The 24,241-nt window shown below is 50.3% G+C and overlaps 1 protein-coding gene across 3 annotated transcripts in view; it reads right to left on the bottom strand.

Annotated features, from left to right (window-relative positions):
- SAMD4A (sterile alpha motif domain containing 4A) overlaps positions 1–24,241 on the bottom strand; it is a 98,994-nt gene that overhangs the window by 30,276 nt on the left and 44,477 nt on the right. For all 3 annotated transcript variants that reach the window (XR_014226517.1, XM_082283836.1, XM_082283835.1), the window contains exon 3: positions 6,935–7,453. Coding sequence is in view for 2 of the 3 variants with exons in the window: in XM_082283836.1 (XP_082139962.1) it covers positions 6,935–7,453 (519 nt within the window). In the remaining variant the exon portion in view is untranslated. The remainder of the gene's footprint in view (positions 1–6,934; positions 7,454–24,241) is intronic.

The raw sequence follows: 24,241 nt of genomic DNA on the forward strand, positions 1-24,241 counted from the left end.
CCTTGCATAAAGAAGGTCTGGAAGAAGGAACGGTGTGATCCCAGAGGACACATGTATGACATGCCCACTTTGGGGACAGCCACATGTCTCTGGCTGGCACCCAGTGCTCCCTCTCCTCCTCCCCATCCATGCAGACCAACCACCACCTGCTCCATGGCTTACCCAACACAGGGCTGTTTGCAAGGCTAAGGCAGCCCAGAGCACAGGGAGTATTTAAGTGCCTGGAGGCATCATTTGGTGTCACGAGGGCTGGATTAGGAGCACTTCACATGCATCAGTACTGACCAGTGCCATCCATCCATGGTTATGAGCCACCCATGGTATCACCTGGTGCAAGTCACTGCTGAGCCCAGCCTCGAGGTCTGCTCTCCTCTTTCCTTTTGGAGACTCTTCTGCCCTTTGGTGACATCTCTGCCTCCAAGCATCATGGCTGATGAGGGGTCAAGCAGAGGTACAACCACAAGATCCATCCCGCTGCTGGGAAAATCCACTTGCCAGAGCACACCCATGGAAAACACATTCCCTTTGCTGCCTACTCACTCTGCTTGGCAAGCAGGGATCCCTCACTCACTCCACACCCTGCTAGAGCAGGATCAGCACATCCCAAAAGCTGTAGGCTGCACATATGCCCCGTGTTGTCACTCATTCCCACGTGAGAGCCGAGCAGGCGTGGCAGGGAGGACCCTGCTCTGTCTCTATGCTGTCTGATGCCTCAGGTAACATCTGCTCTGCCTTGCTAACCTCCTCCCCACAGAGCTATCCACATCCCCCTAGAGCTATCCACATGCTCCCCGAGCCACCCTTATCCTCCCAGAACCATCCACAACCTGCCAGAGGCACTGGAATCCCCCTTGAGCCATCCATATCTCCCAGAGCCATCTGCATGCCCAGAGAGCCAACAGCTGCTGGTAAGAAACTTCTGCCCCATGGCTGCACTGATGGGCATCCCTATGAGCAAAGCTACCTGTAGTCTGCAAGTCTTGAACGAACAAAACAGGAGAGTGACCCTCCCAGATGTCCTGAGCCGAGTGCTCTTCAATGGTTGATGGGTTACTCTAAGACACCCCGTGAATCTGTCTTTTCTTCCCTTCCAGTGCAGGTTATGATGTTTGGAAGATGAAAGGTAGGCTGAAGAGCTTGGGTGTCAGTCTAGAAAGCCTGTGGAGATGACTGAAGGTGGGACCTCAGAATCACGCTGACCTTTGTCAGTCAACCAAAGACAGAGAGTAGAGACCCTTTAGGAGCAAAGAAGCGAAGGGAATGTGCCAGAACAGGCTCAAAGGAGGATCCAAATGGGCTGGGGCAGCTAAACTGAAGTTGCAGGGTTAGAAAAGGGATGCTGGCTATAAAACACACTCAAGCAGTAGCAGATCTTCCCCAGCATTGCTGACACCCCAAAAGGACATCACTCTTGTTCTCCACCACCTCTTCCACCTCCAGTGCTTGATGGCCTCCAGGCTGAGGGTGGGTGACCATTCATCTCACTGGCTGAGCAATGGTCCCCAGGCCCTGGACTGTGTCTCCCAAGAGCAAAGTGTTTTGAATTTACAGAGGGGACAGAAAATCTGTATCTGCTGTTCAGCACTGCAGTAGAAGATTACAGATGGACTTGATGATTTTAAAGGTCTTTCCCAGCCTAAGTGATTCCATGATTCTGTGTTGTTCTCACTCACAGTCCTGTTTGCTGCTGTATTTATGTACATGGATTTCAGAAAATAACTCTGCTCACCCCTGATCTTCTTGTACAACAATTCTGATTTCAAGCTACAGGATTAGCAATATTTTGTAGCACTGGGAACCCGACAAAGCGGGAGACTTCTGACAGTCTTCTCTGCCCGTTGTGTGTGACACTAGAGGGCATGAGCAAGACAACAAATGCCCTTGTCTGCCACCACTGAGAAGCTCAAGTGTAATAAAGGTCAACGAGCTTTTCTCAGTCTATCAGTAAAAGAGAAGAAAAGCAGACGTGAGAGGTGTCCCCAGCTGGCAGGACGAGTGCCAGAGTGCCAAGTCTCAGCAAGGCCAACTGAGAAACAATTTTCTGAAGGCAATTCCCGAAGCTAATCCCCCTGCAGCAAGAACAGGACATTTGTTTGCTTCACTGCTGTAACCTCATTAAGACTTTTTCGTTTTCTCATGGCATGTTTTGCTAAGTTTGCATGGGAGGAAATGTGTCGCCCTGTGTAAGGCAAACAGAGGCTGAGGACACACAGTGTGCTCCCTTCAGGTGTTGCAGAAATCTACACAGAGGACAACAACTTGCAAGCTGCCCATCAACCCAACACAGAACAGGGTGGTCCTGTGGGCTGCCCATCAACCCAACACAGAGCAGGGTGGTCCTGTGAGTTAAAACATGCAGTTATCCCATCACCCAGCTCAGTCTGGCTACCAGGTATGGTGACAGGGTTGTCTCCAGTGCTAAGCTGTGAGCTGTTGCACAGCAGTGTAAGGGAGGAAGAGTCAGGAAGCCCACAGTCCGTTCATGGCAAGTGTTGTTTGTTCCACCTCAATTCCCTGATGACTTGGGGAGAGCTCCAGCATGTTCATCTGCCCTCTCACTGGGGATTCCATCAATAGAGCAAATGCTGGCAAAATCCTGCAAGCCATGTCACACACACACGTTCTGACACACAGTCCAGCAGCTGCAGATCTGCCTGTAGGGCAGGATCACAGAAACACAGAATTGTTTGGGTTGGAAGGGACCTTAGAGATCATCTAGTCCAACCCCCTGCCATGGGCAGGGCCACCTTCCACTATCCCAGGTTGCTCCAAGCCCCATCCAACTTGGTGTTGGACACTTCCAGGGATGGAGCAGTCACAGGTTCTCTCGGCAATCTGTGCCTCACCACCCTCACAGGGAAGAATTTCTTCCCAATATCCAATTCAACCCTGCCCTCTGTCAGTTTGAACCTGGGCTGGGGTGCATGGAAGGAAGAACCTTGATTTACTTCAGCTCTAGGACAACCTGGAGATTTTTCTTTTTCAGGACAAAAAGTTTGTACAGGTTGCGTATTTCTTCTCCCTTGCTCTCCTTCTCCTTGCAGACAAACACCACCAGTTTTCTGGCAGAAACTCCCATGGGAAGGGTGTAGCAGGCCTGAGCACCTGGCGTCTTTCCCATTTGTGCAGGAGCACAAGGGTGGCTCCAGAATGGCAAAAGCTTTGCTGGTCCAAGGACCTCTCTGTTCCCTCACAGAGGGAACCCAGGCAGCGCAGTGACACTGAAACACCAGAGTGCAACATCCCCCCAGTATGAACACAGTGCCAGATTCCTGCTCTGCAGGATATTCCCTAGCAAGGTCTCTGTATCTATCCATCACTGACCTGTGACTCTATGGTCCAAATGAGACCAATGTACCTGCATTCCTCCTCCTCCTCAGCACATCTTACAACAGACCCTCCTTTGCCTCCACACAGATTCCCTTCCAAGAGGGTGGCAAACACAGGGCTAAGCTGTGCTTCTTCCATTTGACAACAAATCCTGTCATGCCATCAGACTGTACTCGTGTGGAGCCGGTTACAGGGGTAGGGAAGGAGCTGGAGCCCCCATGCAAGAAGCTGTTGGCAGCTTTGAAAACAAGCTGCTTTCCTCTGTCCTTTCACAGTTCCCAGGCCGTGTCTCTGTCACAAAGGCATTGTGCAACCCCAACATTTTGCAACTGCTGCCTGACCCAGCCACAGAGCCAGGACTCCGGGCTTCACCCCGTCCCCCACGCCAGAGCAGCTCCAGCCTACTCCCTGCCTGTGCTCCTCAGCCCATGCCAAGGCTGCCTGTACCCCCAGCACACTAAAGCTTGGTTTAAAGTTGCATCTCAAGCTTTGCAGGAATGGCTGAGAAAGCAGTGATGCAGTGGATGGGAAGAAGCACATGAACACCACAGAATCCCAGAATGGTTTGGGTTGGAAGGGACCTTCAAGACCATCTGGTTCCACTCCCCTGCCATGGGCAGGGACACCTTCCATTAGACCAGGCTGAAGACCCATCCAGCCTGGCCTTGAACACTTCCAAGGATGAGACAGCCACAGCTTCTCTGGGCAGACTTCCATTGTTTGGGGTGAGTCCATATCCTCTGATCACTCCAGATCCAAATTCATCACTTAGGACACTGGTCCCACTCCTGGAGCACCATTACTGTGATAAATCAGAGTGATTCTCCTTCAGAGCACCCCAGACTTGCTTCCCACAACATCTCCTCAAGTCTTGGCTAACCTTGGCTAACCCCTATCAGTGCTGTTATGGGAGAGCTGGAGATGAATCAATCCTGAACCAAATCTCAGAGCCGAGGTCTAGGCTGAGTCAAAGTCAAGGACAGCACAAAGCAAAACATCACATGAGCTTCAGCCACCCATATTTAAGCCCTGTGCCATGATGGCATTAAACCTAATTGTGCCACAGCACCAGAAGAACGTAGCTCAGGCAAGATCACCACATCACTGCTCTGGGAAAGACTCTGCCCCATTCCAGTGTCAGCAACAGGCAGTGCCTTTGCAGGGATGGGTCAGGGAAGGCTGTGCCCTGCAGGGTGTTGCTGGATTAAAGCCTCTGCACAGACAAACACTTCTGAGTAAGAGGGATAACTTAAAACTAATAACAACACTAAAACCTAAACAAACACTACGGGGTTGAGGGCTTTGCTTTGGAATAAAAGATTAATAAATGTATCGATTGAGTCAAGGGGCTGGGACAAAGGCTGACAGCCGTGTTTATTTTTTAGCATCTATCTGTGGACTTACCAGGCTTGTGCCCAAGCCAAATATTGTGTTAAGGAAGTTTATGGACTAACACATGAAGTGTGCTTGGGTCACCTCCAGCTCAGCCCACGGCTGTCTGAGCATGGTGCCACCAAAATACGTCTGCAGGAGTTACAACAGCTTAACATGTGGGACTAAACTATCACTAGCAGGGGATGATGCAGCCAAGCAAGTGGCAGAGACTGAGGAGGGATTCAAGCAAAAGACTGGGTAAAGAGTAGGGCTGTTGGCAGACCCACAGGTGTTCCTGTCCCAGTGCTGCTGCACACACCTAATTCTGGGAGAATTTAGGAAAAACCACAGTAGTGCAGCAGCTCAGGCACTGCTGAATAGTTTGGCTGTTTGCTCAGTTTTGGGATCTTGTGCCAATACTTGGGGACCATGATGGGCAAGGGGTGGGTCAAAACTTCTTCTGAGAGCTAAGTCTGAGCACAGAAAGGCTCAAAGAAACACTGCGGGGTTTGTGGAAAGAGTCCTTCAAGACCTAACACATCTTGCAGAGCTTCAGCCACCGTCAGTGATTAAACCTGCTGCACCCACCACACCTCCCTGCTTCCAGATCCTGACATGAGGAACCAGACCCCTTCAGAAGCCTCTCTTCCCACTGCCTCCCTGATGTGCAGCGCCTCTGAACCACCAGGCCTGCAAAAACCACATGGAAAATCCCCCCCAAATAATCCTTTTAGAGGTTTAACAGACCAACTGCAAGTAAATTCACAGGGTTTTTCTCACCCTGCCTCCTTGTTAAACCTTTCCCATGTAGCTTGGTCACCCAGGAACAGCTCCACAGGACAGGGACTGGCTCTCAGAGAAGCTGAACATCACACAATCCCACAGCAACATGAGCTGGGGGCTTCACAGGCAGGGGATGAGATGGGCACAATGGTTAAGAGTCTGTGGAGAAGCTGAGACCCTTCTGCTAAATCCCCACTTGCCTGCAAGGATGAACACGGGAGAGGCAGGGACCAGGGTGCTACAGCAATAAACCCAGAGCTGTGTTTTGTATTGCTGCTGATTTGAAACACCACTTTAAAAAAAAATGCAATTCTTACAGGAGAGGGAAAAGCCCAGAAGCCTTAAGTGACCATTTTAAAGCTCTTAGCTATTTAATTGTGGCTTTCCACACACTGATAGAGAAACCAGGGCTGCTGCCACAAGAAGCCTCTCCTCCCCAAAGTGCTCTCTGCATCCCTGGTTTCTAGAAGATGCTGATAAAGCACCTTGGAGAGAGCCCTTCTGAATATCCTAAAGTGAAGGAGGACATGCAGCCCCGCAGGTGACATGGTGGCAGTCACCCAAAGGCATGACAGCCCTCCACAGAGCAAGAGGGTGGGCAGGGGAGCTCCTGAATCCTACTGAGAAGATGCCTTGTTCCTGCTCTCCCAAGGAAGGCTCACAGGCATCAATGGCTGCTTTAAACACCAGTTATAGCTGCACTACAGCATCACACAAAACCCGTGATAAAGCTCCAGTCACAGTGCTCTGCAGCATCTCTGTGTGTCCAAGCCTTGGGCTGGGCTCTGCACCATCCATCAAAGCCTGGCAATGTCTCCATGCGGAAAGAACCACCCAACTCTCCTGGGAAACACTGAGGACTGTCCATCTAAACTTGTCAATCACTGCCAGCTTCACACCTCTGCACTGCAAATACAAGGGGATGTTTTCAGATACCCTGAAGCTGGTGGATTCCAGTCCTGCTTCCAAAACTTATGCCTCCGCTTGGGGTCCCAATCCCATTTCCTCCCAGTAAGTCCTCAGCACACTTTCGGACTTGACTCAAGTCCTCCAGCTCACTTTTTGGGCATGAATCATCAGCTTTCCACTTGCTTTAGGCACTCTTGAAACATGAACTGTAAATCTACACAGAGCTACATGAAATACAAGGGGTCCCTTTTGATAATGCATATTTTTTGCTCTACCTTTTTCTTATGCTTTGCTGGTTTCCCTCCTCCTCTCCAAGTCCCAGGTCTTTAAAACCCCACAGGACTAGAGGAAAAAAAACCCAACAAGGCAAGCAGGAAATAAAAAAAGCAGGTGAGGAAAGGAAGAAGAAAAAAAAAAAAAAAAAAAAAAAGGAGTTTTCTATGGCCCAGATGAATTTAGCCCCTCTGCTAACCACGGCAAAGCAGTAATTCCTAGTGGGATGAGGGGCCTGTCCCCAGAGCCTCCCGTGGGTACTTACTGGTGCTTGTGCTAGTGCCGATGGTGTTGATGGTGGTGGGGACGGAGGAGGAGGAGTAGAGGGGCAGGTGGCCGTTCTCGCAGGCCAGGTTTTTGTCCTGCCAGCTGGAGGCGCTGACGCTGATGCCGGAGTCCCGAGAGTTCTGCCACCCGTTGAGTTTGTCGTCGGAGTTCTGTCTTTGGTGATAGTAGTGCGCCTGCCCGTAGTCCACCGAGTCCGAGCGGCCCCGGCCCTGCCCGCCGAAGCCCCCCGACGTGCGGTCCTCCAGGTGGTTGAGCCACATGGCCAGGGCGCTCCTGTCCTCCAGGGAGGTGGCAGGGTGTATCAAGGCGTAGGACAGCAGCTGCCTGCTCTCCTCGATGTGCTGGTTGTGCTCGATCGAGTGCGCCAGGATTTTGGGCAAGAGTTTCATGTACTCGACTTTCGCCTCGATGTTGCCGGGCTTCAGTAAAGGCAGGTGGGTTAACAAGAGGGAGATCACTTTATCCTTGGATTCCTGTTGCCACTGGTTAATGATTCCTGTTGAAGGAATATGGGGAGGGGAGGGGAAAGAAGATAATTGAGAAATTGAAAAACACAGCTAATAAAGAAATAACCAGGCCCTGGCAGGGTAAATACAACAGGCCAAAGGGATTTCCACATGCGTGCCGCCACAGTGTGAGCACCTCCCTGGCAAGGGGGTCAACACCGCCCAAAAACCATGGTCACGGCAAACTGGATGCCAGAAGTTACCAGATGCTCCTGAAAATCACCAAAAAAGCCAAACTACACCCAACTCTACTCCACTGCTGTTGTTCCTAACCCTAACCCAAAGCCTACCCTAACCCCTAAACCAAACCCTAACCCCAACCCCCATTAACCCACCCTAATCCCTAACCCTAATGGCTGCCCTAACCCCAAACCCTAACCCTGACCCTAACCCCCACTAACCCACCCTAACCCTAACCCTCGACCCATAGTGCAAACTGGATAACAGCAATGGTAGTCTTAATCACAGGACCCATGTTCAGGTAAGTAGCTACAACAGGGAAGAATATAGCCATGACCACCTGCCACCCAAACCAGGGTAAACTAGACCACATCGTGCTGCCTAACAAGCTTCCTATATCCAGCACACAAAATTAAGTTACCCAGGAACTGTTATTCCTTTTTCACTCCTTTCTCTTGATGCCCTCAGGCCCCACATTGGGTGCCAAGATCTGTCTTGGTTTGATCACAATTTGGCCCAAATTTTCCATATTGTTGCAGATTACAGAAAACACTACACAAAAGCACTCAGTGGATAAAGCTAACCTTTCAAGAGAACTTGGTTGGAAAATTGAAAAGGTCAAGATTCAAAGGAGGTAACACAGGTGAGAGCCACAGAGGGAAGAAGCTTTCCAGCAGGAACACAATCATCAAACCAGAGTGTTGGTGCATCCACCAGCCCCAAAGATAAGGAGGGAAGGGCTCAGCTGAAGCAGCCCCAGAGCTCCTGTTCCCCTGTCAGATCACAGCAAATAGGAGAGCTTTTAGAAGACCAGGGGGGAAAAAAGCAAACCTAGGGGTTAGATTTAAATATGCAGAAGGAAAAGTCAGGGAATTACAAACTGGTCACTTAACTCGAACTCCTGGAAAACTGATGGAACAAATAATGAAACAACCTATTTGTAAGCACTTAGAAGATAACAAGATGATAAGTGACTGCCGACACCCATTTGTCAAGAGCAATTTAATTTCCTTCTGCGACAGAGCAACTGGCCTCTGAATAGCTGGAAGAACAGGCAGTGCTGTATATCTTGATACTCATTAGGTGCTGCTGCACATGGCTCCCTCAGCAGCACAGCAGAGAGAAACTGCTCTAATGTGGGCACACAACTCATCCGAAAACCGTATGGAGGGAGCTGGTGGTGCTGATTCACCGTCAGACTGGGAGGATGTACTGGGCAAGGAGACCTGTCCTGGCCCTGACATCACCCAGCACGTCACTGGTGATAAGGGTGATGTGATCAATGGGATCAGCGTGCAGGTATCACGCTAAGAGAAAGGAAAACACTCCAGGAAACTGGATTAGAAGTCAATGTTGAGGACTTGAAAGGGTGGCATGAAGCTGTGTCAGAGAGCTAACTCCAGGAAGTTAGGCTGGAGATCAGGAAAAGGTTCTTCCCCCAGAGGGTGCTGGGCACTCAACAGGCTCCCAGGGAATGGTCACAGCACCAGCTTGCCAGAGCTCCAGGAGCATTTGGGCAATGCTCTCAGGCACAGGGCGGGATTGTTGGGATGTCTTGTGCAAGGCCAGGAGTTGGACTCAATGATCCCTATGGATCCTTCCCAAATCAGGATATTCTATGCTTCTATGAGATGTGGAGAGAAGATAAGAAAGAACATCTGCATGAATAGGAGCAAACATTAAATAGGTGCTTGCAGGTGAGAACAAACGGCTGTGCAGCACGAGGCGGGCAAGAGCCTGGCTTGAGAAGCACCACATCAGTCAGATACCATGCTGCACACAAAAGCTGCACCAGCCAGCCTCACACCCTGCTGAGAGGTGAACACTGGCATGGACAAGCTCCTCTCCACATCTGCTGGTGCCCAGGGAAATGGTGGAGTCACCATCTCTGGAGGGATTTAAAAGCTGTGTGGATGTGGCACTTGGGGACATGGGTCAGTGGTGGCCTTGGCAGTGCTGGGGGAATGGCTGAACTCGATCTTGGAGGGCTTTTCCAACCTAAACAATTCTATGATTCCCAGGATGGCCTAGGACATGGTGAGATCTCCACCACCAGATGTTTTTCTGAAGAGCTTATACAAACTCCAAACAAGGACAGCTCAGGATCTACCCTGACCAGCCAACTGACACTTCCCAGCTCCACGGCAATCTCTCCTCCAGGGCTGACCAAACCCCTCTGTAAAGCCTTCAACCTTTCAGCCCCTGTCTTAGGCTGTGCTACAGGAGCCACGACTGAGCCACATGGTGGAGAAGCACTTCCTCCTGCCTGCTTTAAACACACTCCCCAAAACTTCATCAATTAAAATGCTGAAAAAAAAACCCCCAAAGCTTCAGATTCTTCCTCCCTGTCTGTGGTCTCCAATCTGTTCTGTACAGGGAGCTCCTCTAAATCATTGATTATCCCTCTATCCTCCACGTGTTTTTGAGCTAGGGTAGCTGAACCCACACCACTGAAATGCAGATCCAGATCTCCATCTGCAGGATCATTCATCAGGTTTGCTCTTGGGAAGGCACAAGAACAAATCAATATCCAACTAAGGATATTCTGTAACCCAGGAACTGGACTCTACGATCCTTGAGGGTCCCCTCAACCTCAGGATATTCCATGATTCCATGATTCTGTAAGACCCATGCTGCCAGCCAGCAGCTAACCCAATCCTCCCACCACCCCTGACCCAGAAGAGGGCTGTTAAAGCACCACCTTTACCCAGTTAAGACCAAACCCTGGACATCAGTTTCCCGACACAACTGCAGCGGTGAGCAGCACTCACCCCTCCAGCTTCACCTTCCCAGTTCCAAGGCACGCAACTGTTTTAATAGGAAGCCGCTAGATGGCTTGCTGGAAATGCTGGCAACTCTCCCTGGAACTTTCTGCACTGGTATTTACTTCTCCACAGACCTCCCCCTCCTCCAGAGCCACTTCCTGCGCCAGCCGACGGCGTGCCCGAGCCATCCTGTACTGACAGGAGCAAGGGACACGATGTGGCACAGCTTTGGTGGAGAAGGAGCTGCTGTACTGCACCAGAGGTGACTTTTGGTACTCTGGGTGTGCTCCCGTGCCCAGGGGAATGCTGAGGGGTTGTTTTGGTGCTAAAAAATGGGATTTGGGAAAGCAACACTCAGCCTAAGTGATGTTGTAAAGGACACATGAGTGTAGCAGGACTCAAGGCCCACCAGAGTATATCCATATTTTCCATATGCAGATGTCCCTGCTCCAGGCAAGGCTTCCTGTTGGGATGAATCTGATTTATCTGTCCCCTCTCTCTTAGTCAGCTGCCTGGTGAGTGGAAAACACGTCTTATTTTCTCCCATCCTCCTGCAGAGAGGGTTATCACACCCCGATATTTCGTCATCGCTCTCGTGGTGGTTCAGCAGCACTTTCAGGCTGGCACAGCCAAACCCCAGCCTGGCACCAGCTGGGATTCTGTAGCAGCTCAGATAAACTGAGAAATCAAAGATCATTAAAAAAAGGCCTGCAATGCACTGCTCAGAGAAGTTGGTGCCACTTAAACATAGGAGCAAAATACACAGAGAGAAAGCAGAGCCTGGTGTAAACTGGGTGCAGGAGAGGATAATGATGAGGGAGGCAGTGGCCGGGGCTGGACTCTTCCTCCTCACATGGGGGAGAGCTGAGCATGAAGGACCCCACTGGAGAAACACAGGATGGTGTCAGAGCTGCTTCTTGGGAACTTTGCCTTGGACCTCCAAAAGATTTGGGGGTTTAAACCACAACCCTGAAAGATGGAGCACTGCCCCAAAAGCCTGTGGCTGATGAAGGGCTGGGTGCCCTTCCCTGCCCCAGCCCAGGCAGGAGCTGCTCTCCTTCTCAGCCAGCAGCAGGATGTGCACAATTAAACAAAAATGGAAAATAATTAGATCCGAAAGAGGTTTGGCTCTCTCTGAGATGGGGCAGAAGGTCAGGCTTAATCCTATCTGCCAGAAAATAGAAGGATCTGGAGAGGGCAGCGCAGGAGAGGGAAAGCTGGAGCTGCCTGTGGGCAGGGGACAGGGGCTGGCAACACCCCAAAGCCCCTCTCCACCCTCTCCCTGAATGCAGGAGCCCCCACTTCAGCCCCCCACCTGCTTCCACGTGCTCCTGGACGTCTGGGATATCTCATCCTTGATTGCCAGAAAAAGCACTCCGGGTCAGCTGAGATGAGGATGTGTTTTGGGATCCCACATCCCAGGGTCCTGACACCATACCTGTGGTGGGCTGCAGGCACTAATCACATGACCCCCTCATTAGTTCCCCTGGATGCTGCTTCAGGGATGCCTGGTGCTTCCCATTCACTGCTTTGTGGAATGTCACAAATATCAGCAAATCTGAGCATAGAAAGAGCCCCAAAGTTAAATCCCACCCCCCTTGCTGCCTTGAAACTCCCCAAAAATCCCTTTTCTGCCCTCTGCTGCCATTGCACTGCTATCTCCTTTTGGAGATGAGCTAAGAAAACAACTGACCAGCCCTGTACTGGGAAGGGATGGGAGCTGCTGGTACCCCCAAAGCAGAAAATCCCAATTTTTGTTATGGGACATTTTCTTGGATGAGAAGCTGAACGAAGGTGGGATGTGAAACTACCTTCTACTGTAGGATTACTTAACTGACAGGATTTTGCCGCTAGACAGCCCAGCTGATGCATGTGCAGCATGCCTGTGGATAAATCCAGCTCCAAATATAGCTGGATCCTGCTTCCAAGGCTGAAACCTGTGCTTGTGCTATGAATAGGACCTACACCATCCCCAAAACCAGGGCTTTCTGGCTGGAAAAAGAGGTGAAGTTTGTCAATTACATTAAGCTGTTAAGGGATTTCTCTGTCACAAATCTGCTTAATCACTGCTGGATCCCTGCAAACTGTTAATTGCCTCCATGTCCAGTGGTGATGAATCCACCTCTAACGCTGCACTGCACAAGGGACCTTGCTGCCTTTCCTCTGAACCTGCCTCCTTGAGTGATGATGGGGTTATTTCAACCACCAGCGAGGCACATAGTTATGATGTCCTGCAAACATTCACAGCTTTTCAAACACAGAGCCAGGCCAGATGGACAAAGGCAGGGATAGACAAAGTCCCTGCAAGAAACAACATGAGTAGCACACTGGTGCCTGCATTCACAAACCCTGAAGGACCAAACTGCAGGGGTTTTAATTCTAGTTTTGATTTTTGCAAACAGACTTCTGGACCAGAGAATTCCAGTTTAGAAGCACCACCCCTGCTGAGAGGGATGGCCAGGAGCAGCTGTCAGCAACAGGAAAAGAACGTGTGGGGCTCACCAGGTGACACGTCTTCAAGGAACACCGGTAACGCCAAGTACTCTCAAGCCCTTGAAAGAACCCAAAAAACAACCAACATCCAAGGTAAAGCATTTCATTTTGAAAGCAGAAACTGGGTTCTCCTCATCTCTCTCTCCTGTTGTCATATATACAACTTATCACATTTCACAGTGAAGCAGAACACAAGTGAAGTGTTCTGCAGGCCAAAGAGATGCTCTGAGGGCTGGAGCCCCTCTGCTCTGGAGCCCGGCTGGGAGAGCTGGGGGTGCTCACCTGGAGAAGAGAAGGCTCCAGGGAGAGCTCAGAACCCCTTCCAGGGCCTAAAGGGGCTCCAGGAGAGCTGGAGAGGGACTGGGGACAAGGGATGGAAGGACAGGACACAGGGAATGGCTTCCCACTGCCAGAGGGCAGGGATGGATGGGATATTGGGAAGGAAGTCTTCCCTTTGAGGATGGTGAGGCCCTGGCACAGGTTTTCCCAGAGAAGCTGTGGCTACCCCTGGATCCCTGGAAGTGTCCAAGGCCAGGTTGGAGGGACTTGGAACAATGTGGGATAGTGGAAGGTGTCCCTGCCTGAGGCAGGGGGTTGGAACAAGGTGGTCTTCAAGGTAACTTCCAATCCAAACTATTCCAGGATTCCATGTATTTGCTGATTGTGATTTTGATGAAGCAAGTGAGATGAGTGACATGTAATCTATGAAATAGACAACAGCTTATCCTGAGCAACAAGGACAACAATTTAAAGACTAGAAGTGTTTGTAAAACTGCACACTGACAAAGAGGACATTCACCACAGGAGGCTTGGTATCATTGCCCCTCAATGCCAAGTCAGTACACTTAAGGGCTCCAGTTGTCAGCAAATTGCTCTTAAACTACAGTTTTATTGTGCCCTGTTTTCTGATTTCCATAAAAAGTTCTCAAAAGCCCATTCAGATAATTTGCCCAAGCAAGAAATGACTAAGAGAGGGAATCATCGGATCATTAAGGTTGGAAAAGACCTCTAAGATCATTGAATCCAACCATCAACCAGATGCTCAAATCTTAAGGGCACCCTCCAAGCACCTTCCTAGCAGGGCTGAAACGAACTGCACTCTCAGATGTATTTGGGGAGAAAAAACAGGAATTTGTACTAAAAGTTTAGGCTGGGATCCTTGATCTTGTAAAGTGACATACTGCAGCATTAGGGATTGGAGGGAGGTACTGGGTGCCCCTGGATGGCAATCAAGCGTTTCTAGGGATGGACAACACTGAGGTTTTCATGTCTTGGATGGCCAACAGCAAAAGAGAAATCCAATCCATGCTTAGGCAGCTGGCAACTGCTTCCAGTGAGCCTGGAATCAGTGGCCACAGAGCAAGAGATGGCTATTTCTGGGTTTGCAGGAAGGTTTTTCAAGAGGCTTCCTCAGCAGCTCCCAGAAGAGGTTCCCATTGTTTGCCGTTTCCTGGATTATGAATGCAACACTGAATCTGGGTGATGGGCAGAGCTATGTGGAGGGCACCCACTTTTTTTTGCCAAAGGCAGAAAAATCAGCACCTGGACTCCTCCTGCTGTGCAAAGACCCAGCAGCACATCACTACCCACCAGCTTCTCCACACATCCACAGGAGGTGCTGCACTTCCATCTAAATCCCCCAAACCTGCGGTAACCGAGGTCATCTCCAGTCAGCCCCGGGATCTCAGACCTATTCCAGATGCCTGGATGCCTTCACCAGGGCAAAAGGGGTCAAGAACCCTGACCCTGCATAGGAACACAGCCCAACAACCTCTGCATGGCCACAGCATCATCTCCCAGTGAGTGACCATCATCAGACAAACCTGAATTCTACATCTACTTGTTCCAGTTTCTCCCAAGCACTTCAGTTTGCCTTCAATTCCAGTTGAATTTATCTGGTTTTATGCTCGAATTCATCTGACTGCAGATTCTGAAGTAGATGACCTTTAAGGTTCCTCCCAACCCAAATCATTCAGTGATTCTATGAGCAGGGTGGAGAAACCACACCCCACCTCACACAGGACAGTTTGCTGCAAAGATACGACAGAAGAGCAAAAAAATCAAGAGATTTCACCCACAAGTCTGAATTTGTACCGAGTGTATCGACCAAGGGCAGGTTGCTGCCAGCCCCAGCCTTCCCACAACTGGGTTTACTGGTCTGTGAGATGGGCCAGCTCCCCACCACCTATCGCAAAAATCCACTCTCCAACAGTACTGCAGACACAAACCTCTGCCCTGGCTCCTGCTGCAGCAGCTCGATTGAAGGTGAAGCACAAAGTGTTTCCAGCTGAAGGGATTTAAATTATTACTTGCAGTAATTAGCACCTGCAGGTCGGCCCAGTCACAATACTTTGTTTGGGCGAATTGACATCATTCCCTTCGTAAATCAGCCTCATTCAAAAGCCCAACATTAAGGAAAACAAAGTGAGAACCCCGTTGGAAACACTCTGTACCCCATCCAGAGCACATCAATACCCTCGCTGTTAAACCTGGCAGCCTTCTCCCTCCACCAGAGGCCAAATAATCAGAATTTCAGCATGTGCCTCCTCGTTATTGCAACCAACTCTAATTAAAAGGAAAAACATCTCAACGATAAAGGTTCTTGCAGACCTGCCAGCTGCACCAGGCAGAGAGGCAGGCTGACATTGAAACGCCGCTGAACCTGAATCCTGCTCCAAGACCGATGCAAAATCACAACCAACACAGGGGAGAAGACACCGGTGGTGTTTCCAAGCACCTCCACGCCCGTGAGGCTGTGGCGTGGTGTATCAATCCCACCAACCTCCCCCTGCTACAGGCCCGAATTTGTGCCTGCGCTGGCGCTGACCTCAGCGGGGCGGGAGGCCCTAATCCCACACGTCTGAAGGCAGCGGGAGCCGTGCCAAGCAGCACCGTGCCTGCTGGATCCACGGCGGGCTGGCACCTCCTGTGGCTCCTGGCGCTGCAGCGGCTGGGGGAGGCCACTCTGCATCCTGGGAACAGCTTCCTCACAGGTCACCAAAACCGCTCACCCCAGCGGATAATGCGGGATTTGACAGAGGAAAAGCCAATAAACCCTCGTGGCTGGCTTTTTGCTGTCACTCCCTCCCATTCAGGTCTAACAGGCCAACTTGGGGAGGAATTGGGAAGCAGTGGTGAAGCTCTTGCCCTGGAACAAGCCTCTGCTAGGAGCTGGGAACAGCCAGCAAACAACTGGGCACCAGGAGGGCTTGGGGACTGCTTTGTGTGGGATTAAGAGCTCTGCACTTCCCCTCCTGGAGCACCCAACCCCACAGCTTTGAACCTCCAGGTCCAACACGCTCAGCAGTGCTACCCCAGCATCTTTGGTGTATAACGAGATATAAAAAGGCAACCACAGAATTCCCCTTTCCCTGACTGGTCACTTTCATGCACAGATTCAAGGGTGGACAACCTCTCTGAAGCACAGATGGACCTTTTGTCCACCAGCACCCACGAGGAGAGAACAGACAGACATCACACCAGGCACATGCACCATCTCCCTTCTCCAGCATCCACATCCCACCTCACGCCCTGACTCCCTCACGGTGCCAGGGAGCACCGTGCTCGATGGAAAATCTGCCAGTGATGCGCAGCAGCCTCTGGGTTCACGTGGTGCTGGCTCCCCTCCGTGTTTCCAGCAGCTACGTCACACTCTAAGAGGCTAAAAATACATTAGGAAAGTACTTAGTGTTTCTTTTCCACCGGAGTGGCTGCTGCAGAGAAGCTCCAAGTGGGAGGGGAGGTGAACAGACCAGAGTGGATGCAGGGAAGAGAGGCAAAAAAAAAGGAGCAATAAGCACAGCACGTCCCACAAAAGGTGGTGGCTGGGGAAATCCCCGCTGCAGGAAACACTGGATCCTTGGAGAAACAAAGGCAAGAGCCATGTAACGATGAAAAGCAAAGCGTTTCTGACTACAGAGCAGGATTTAAGGCCAGGCTGGATAGGACTTGGAGCAACCTGGTCTAGTGGAAGGTGTTCCTGTCCACGCCAAGGGGTTAGAATGGGCTGATCATTAAGGTACCCTCCAACCCAAACCAATCTGTGATTCTGTGGTTCAGCACTGACAAGAGCACAGAAGAATTCAGGAAGGAGCATCTCCTCCATTCCTAATTACCGAGATTAAGAAGCTCCATGTAAATTAACGGCACAATATTCCTTGTTAAATGCAGCAGTGAATATTTAACCACCAAAACCAATTCTGTTCCAAAGATACAACCTTCCTGCAACAGCTCCCAGCATTCCCATGTGCAACAGGAGAGTCCTTCACCACCCAGGGCTGAGGCAGGAGGGATGGGTTTGTCAGCACCTCTGGGTGGCAAGAGGCTGCTGCACTTCACTTTGGAAGAACAGCCAGTTTCATAGAATTTTGGAATGGTTTGGGTTGGAAGGGACCTTCAAGACCAGCCAGTTCCAACCCCCCTGCCATAGGCAGGGACACCTTCCACGAGACCAGATTGCTCCAAGACTCATCCAACCTGGCCTTGGACACTTCAGGGATGAGGCAGCCACAGCTTCTCTGGGCGACTCTTTCAACAGTTTATTGCTATTCTTCTTGGGATGCCAGGCAAGGAGCAGGTGACTGTATGACATGTAAGTTCTGGGGAAATAAAAAGCAAACGACCCCCTGCTCCCCTCTCCAAAACCCCAGCGTGAGATAAGACACGAGCCCTACTCGACCTGTTGCCCTTTAAAAGGCAGCTCTCCTTGGGCAGCGAGTTCAGCTGTTTATCACTGGCAGCTCCCCTCTCCATTATGCTCTCCAAAGCAGCAGCAGCCTCATCAAGCGTTAGCAGGAGGTGGGAATTTCGGCACTGAAGCCAGGCTCAAGGACAACCCTTGATCAGATCTTCCCATCCTGTCACCCCAAACAGGCTGATGAAACCCCACCAGCAGACAGAGCAGCAGGGCAGGGAGCTCAGCACCCTCCACCTAACTTGTAAACTCAAACTGGGAGCAGAATGCCCACTATTTGGGTCAAATGCAGAACAAACTGGAATCTCTCTCACCAAAACATCCCTTAACTCCCACTGAGATCCACAAGGACAGAAGAGCCCAGCTCCACTGTGAGTAGAAATGAGTAAGATTTTCATATTTTTGCCACTATTTTCCCCCTCTACCTCCTGAGCTTGCCAGAGCTCCAGTCATTAGGAGGCTGTTTGTACAAACCCAGAAGTGATGTATTTTTAGCACTGGAGAATTGCATGGCATGATCATTAAGGAGCTTCTGCAGACAGCAACAAGAGCAGGGATTTTTCCTTCTCTAAATTGGCTCCAGCCACTACAGTTTTCAGCCCAAAGCAGACTTTCAGGAAATTCAGGAGAAGCAGGAGCCTTTTTCCATGACATATTTAATACTGAGCTGAAGTACACTAGATTTTCACACTGTGCATCCGACGGGAGGTTTTATGGATTTGTTTTCTAGGCTGCACTGTTGCACACTTTTGCTATGGAGCATAATACCCTGTATTATCACAACACTCCCTAGCAACAGGACTTTAATTTAGTGCAGAGATTTCCAGTGCTGAGAGCATTTCACTGACTCAGAGCAAAGATGACACGCTGGGAAGCCTTATCAAAAGCCCCACGGGTGCCAAGGGAATCTACACCACATGAATGATGGTATCCAAGCTTCTCAACACAACGTGGCCAGCACTGGCACACAGAACACCTTGGGAAAGAGGAGTTGGCTTCACTGATTTCACAAGCCACAGTCCAGCCAGCATGGAGTGATGTCTACATTGATGATAGCAGTCCCAATGGGTGGGAAACAAGAGTGAAAATTCAACAAGTGCTCAGCGCTTGGACAGAGGAATGTGGGAAATGGTTCAGTGTCAGAAATGAGAGCTCAGAGCCGGCAGGACATCAACAAGGATGAGGTGCCACCTCCTGCTTCCCACCCCAAGGTCAGGATGAAGACAGATGCTTGGCAGACAAAACAACCAACCTCCTGTGAGAGTTGTCCTGAAGAGTGAAGCCAACCTGACAACTGGACAAGGACGCTCAGTGCCAGTTTCCCTTTACTCACTGGAGCACCCAAGCTCCTGGGCATCACGGGCATCCTGCTCCCAAACCTCACATGGGGAGGATGGACTTTGGGAAGTGCAGGGAAATAATGCCAGGGTCCCTCCCACCTGAGCACAGAGAGCGTGCAAAGGTGCAAAAGCCCCATCAACGCTGTGGACACTGTCAAGTGGGGTGTTGCTCCACCTCTGCCCACCGGGGCAGGAGAGCAGGAGAAAGCAGGAGCACTATCCACAGGTGGGTGGAGAAGGCTCTCATGGCAGAAATGACACCAAAATGACATCCCTCGTGGACAGCAGAGGGGAATCCATCAGCCCTTGTGCATGCAACGAGGAGACAGGAATATGACAGCAGCTGTGCCAGGTCTGCTGGACAAAAGACATCCTGATGAGATCCTGGGTCAAGTGGCTTTTGTTGGTTGCTGTGCAAAGCCAGCTGAGCTCAGCCCGCAGAGCCTGGCCCACGGCAACGGGATGGGTCAGCAAGGATTAAAAGCATAATTAAACAGGGGCTGCAGATTGCTTCCAGAAGTCCCATCACCCCCTGGAGCCCATGAGCTCAGCTGCTGGGAAAATGCTGCTGGTTTTGCTGCTTCTGGGACCTGGGGTACAGGTGGGAAATGAGTTCACTGCCTGCTTTCACTTACACCAGGGTTATATTGCTCACATGCCTCAACACGCCCTCAAATCCAGATTTTCAGTGGAATTTCCTAGGATGTAGGAAGCCAAAGAAATAAAACATGCAATTTTTTGTATCTCTTTGAGCCTAATCCATAAAAATGCCCGAATCTTCCTGAGTTTCAGTGAGGAGACTACAGGCACAACCACAGGCACGGAGGAACTACTCCTCTGACTTCTTAATTTCAATTGCAAAAAGCCTTTTACCAAAAGCTTAATTGAAATGCAGATAAGTTCCTTCAAAGGCTAAAATAAATACATAAAAAATTATCTGAATGTCATAATGGTGCTGCCTAAAATGGATAAAGGATGAGAAGGGGGAAAAATAATACTAAAAATAAGTTATGAAGGGTATGCAAGGTATTGATATACAGCACATGGTTTAAACTGTTAATCATTGAACAGATTCCAGTATAAAAATAAAGAGACTGAAGCTGCACATAATGGAGGAGTTGCTCTATTTATAAACTTCTCTGTGCAAAGGGCAGCAAGGGCCGGGATGAGCCGGCAGTGGAGGCAGAGGGACGCTGCTACAGAGCCTATATTTGAGGGAAAATAAACAAGTTTTTATTTTTATTTTTTTAAAGCGTTGTCAACAAAATCAAACCGAGTTGCCCAGGAGCCTGTGTGCCCCAGCCATGTGAGCAGCATTTCCAGCCCGGGCATGTGACAGCCCTCCCAATTTAGCCAGTAACTGACTCCCTCTGACCTGTAATAACACCGCTCCCAAATTAGAGCCCTCAATTTGACTTGGCTCTGCTCCTTCCCTCCCAGCGACATAAAGCATCCTTTTTCCCCCCCTCTCCCCGAACATTCCTAATCCCGTCCTTTCCCACTGCCAACTCAAACTCCCATTTAGTCTTTTCCTATTTTTTCTGGGGGGAGGTTGTGGAGGGACGAGGGGGCGCAGGCAGCAAAGGGCAGGGAAAAAAGACCGGTGGAAAAACACCAAGAGACAAAAACAACAACAAAATCAGACAAAAATTCCAAGTTGGTGACATTCAGCTGGAAAAGCTCAATGACTCACATGCAAATAAAATCTGCCTAAATTCACTGCTGCATGATGCAGGCCACTGGCTTCAGCATAAAAAAGGCCGGGATGAAATCATCCACAATTAAATGGGAGCTTGGAAGGCTGCAAAAGCAGCCGCATCAGCGCGGCTCCCTCGGCTTAATAGGAAACACAAAGGAAGGAAGTTCAGCGGAGTGAGAACATCCCCCTTTTCCCCTCCTTTCCACGACACCTCACACCATCAGTCATCCCCAACCCTCGGCGTGGCTCCTCCGGCATCACACGTCGGCGCTCGGCTCCGGCAAGCTGCTCCTCAGCAGCCGGCTGCCAGCTTTTAATGGGCTTTCCTGGAATACCAGCTCAAAAGTAAAATAAAAATAAATGTGGCTACGTAGCAAGGCAAACCCCCCACCAGCCAGCGGCTTCTTCCAGAGATTTCTGTCCTGGTCTTTGCAGAATGGTCGGAGATACTGGAGAATTAACACTGAGAAACCCTGGATCAAATCCAGTCCCTCTCCAAATCCCCCGTATACGCGGGGAGGGAATTAAGTCTCAGTTCTCAGGTTTGCTCTTGCATTGCAACAGTGCTTTAAACCTTCTGAGTTTTCAAATACTGTCTGAAGTCATGCTACAGGAATGCACTTGGAGCGACCCCCAGGGAATGGGGTACCAGGGGCTCCCCTTATGCCAGCATGAGCACCAGGCTCTGCATCCTACCCCTTCAACACAACCCTTTTGTGGGGCTGTGCCATGAACCAGGTCACTGCCCTCCTTCAAGCCAAAAATAACAATGTGAGGGGGAAGAATAAACTAAAAAAGGTCATTTTAACCTGGATTGGGAGTCACAGCACAGTTCTCAAAAGGTTTTTAGTGCTCCACCTAAGAAGGGAAAACAAACCTGAAAATAAGAGTTGGTACCTCTGCACCCTCCAAAGTGCTGCTCTGGGGATCACCAGGTGAGCATCATCCCTCTGATCTGCTCTGGTGAGATCCCACGTGGAGTCTGGCATCCAGCTCTGAGACCCCCAACACAGAAAGGACATGAAGCTGCTGAAATGAGTCCAGAGGAGGCCAAAGAGATGCTCTGAGGGCTGGAGCCCTTCTGCTCTGGAGCCAGGCTGGGACAGCTGGGGGTGTTCACCTGGAGAAGGCTCCAGGAAGACCTCAGAGCCCCTTGCAGGGCCTAAAGGGGCTCCAGGAGAGCTGGAGAGGGACTGGGGACAAGGGATGGAGGGACAGGACAAGGAACAATAGCTTCTCACTGCCAGACGGCAGGGATAGATGGGATATTGGGAAGGAATTGTTCCCTGGGAGGGTGGGCAGGCCCTGGCACAGGGTGCCCAGAGAAGCTGTGGCTGCCTCATCTCTGGAAGTGTCCAAGGCCACGTCAGATGGGGCTTGGAGCAGCCTGGGATAGTGGAAGGTGTCCCTGCCACGGCAGGGCTGGAACTGGGTGCTCTTCCCACCCAAACCATTCCATGATTCTATGATCCGCCCAGGATGCAGGACAATACCCCAAGCATCTGGAGTGGCCACAACCAGTGGCTCATTGCAGCTCACTTCAGTTAGGAACTGAATCCTATCTCACAAGGAGAAATTAGGTGACCAGCTTCACTTTTATTAGGAAATTGGGTGCTTGAACCTTACTGGACTTCCTCCCCTTTGGGGTGGATGGGCCTGTCCCAGGGATTATCCCCAGTGCCGTGCTTTTGGAAGATTCCAGCCTGAGCTGAAGGCTTCTCAGCACTCGCAGTGGCTGCAGGAGCAGGGTGTGAACAGGTCCATAAAAGGGAACTGGGAGACTTGAGCCTCCTGCCAGTGAGCCTACATTTGCTCCAGAGGAATCTGCACCTCTCTGGGGAAAAAAAAAAAAACTATAAAAATAATATATTGAGGTCTACAAGTGGGGAAAGGCTGCAACTGCCTGCAGGAGGACATCCGACTGCACCCAGGCCATCTGGTCACCCACCCTCAGTGACACTGCCCTCCCTTCGCCACCAGATGCTAATTCCTTTCATCCTGCCTGGCCCTCGGCTGGTGTAATTTTAGGTCTGTGAATAGGACCATCTGCCTTTGAGATGCTAGTTTATTTTTGGCTGAGCCCTCCCTTTCACCACTCCCTCCTTAAAGGAAGTCCAAACCAGGCACTGTTGGGAACAGTGTTCCTTGTCTGGTCCTCTAATCACCGCGCATTAATGAGCTATCTAGAGGACGTTCTACGCCGCTGTCACTCGTCAAATTGGGGGTGTCATTATCTTCAAAGCACTTTGCAAACACTTTTTCCCTTCCTGCCCGTGTTGCCACCACAAAGTAGTAATTATTCACTTCTCTCTCAATATGGTGGGCTTGGTCCAACGTCCTGGAGCTCGGCCAAGACGTGCTCAGCAAAATCCAGCGTGGCCAAAGTAAAGCTGAAACAAAGTGGTTCCTATCTTTGGATGCTGAGGACTGCTACCGTTGCTTCCTTTCCCACAGAAGACATGGAAATGGTAAAAATAAAACTAAATGCTGGAACCACATCGGCCAGTAGTGTAATTTCCACATATTAAGTGATGCCTGGAGAAAAAGGCAGTTCTGAGGAAAGTTTTGCTTTTATATACATCTAAGTGCTATGAATGAAAGTCACTGTCACAATTATGCAAAACAGTAATTAGCAAAATACTGCATAAAAATGCTGCAAAAAATGCTCCTGGCTGGGGTGACCATATGGGTGCTCCCAGCCAAAGCTGCACATGGGTAAGCCTTGAGATCACAGCAAGTCCATGGGCAACCCTACCATGCCAGGGGCTCAGCCCACCTTTTGGGACAGATGTTGGAGCCATCTCTTGGGATAAATGAATGTCCTCCTCCATGTCCCAGCTAAAGGCATCCCAGACTGCTTGGGAGGACACAGGCAGGGTGAGCTAACAGGCTGAATCTGTGCATCTACCAGCCACAAAATCACTGATTTTCTTTCCTTTTAAGATTTTCACAAGCATCTGAGACAGGTGGGAACAACGGTTCCAGGTAACCCCCTCCAGGACCAATTGGCTTCTTTGTACAAATCCAGGTTGTGCAAAGCTTGTGCAACTTTACCAAAATTGGTTGGGTTTTTTTTTAAAGATGAGGAAGGTTCAGTCTGAAGTTTCAGCCAGTTCTCAGCTCTGTTATGGACCTCCAGGAGCTACAGGATATGGAGCCCATTGCTGGAAATCAGACACCAGAGAACATCCGTACAGGGGAGCCTCCTTTGCAGCATGCACCCCACAGGCTGAAGAGCACGAGCCTGTTATGCTGCCAAACCCCTCACAGGGAAAACATACCCAGGACTTCAAAGGAGAAAATTTCTGTGCAATGCTTGAGGTGTTAAAAGCAAGCCCTGGCTTTGGCTGGCCACAGCTCCCTGCCCTGCGGGAGCCTGGGGAAACACCTGGTTGCTCATTGCTTCAAATTCTCTGCAGTAAATGAAAGAAAAAGTAACTTAATGGATCTGATCAGATCTCAGATTTGACAAGATTTCCTGCCTGGGTAAAAACTGACCCATTTTGCTTTGGCTTTAAGGTAGGATGAACAGAAAACTACACTAGCTAGGCTGTGAAGTGAGGACAAGCAGCTTCACCCCCATGCTGGGGTGAATTCCTAGGAGGAAT

Source organism: Coloeus monedula, assembly GCF_965178545.1.
Source record: "Coloeus monedula genome assembly, chromosome: 6".
In the NCBI taxonomy this organism is placed as follows: Eukaryota; Metazoa; Chordata; class Aves; order Passeriformes; family Corvidae; genus Coloeus; species Coloeus monedula.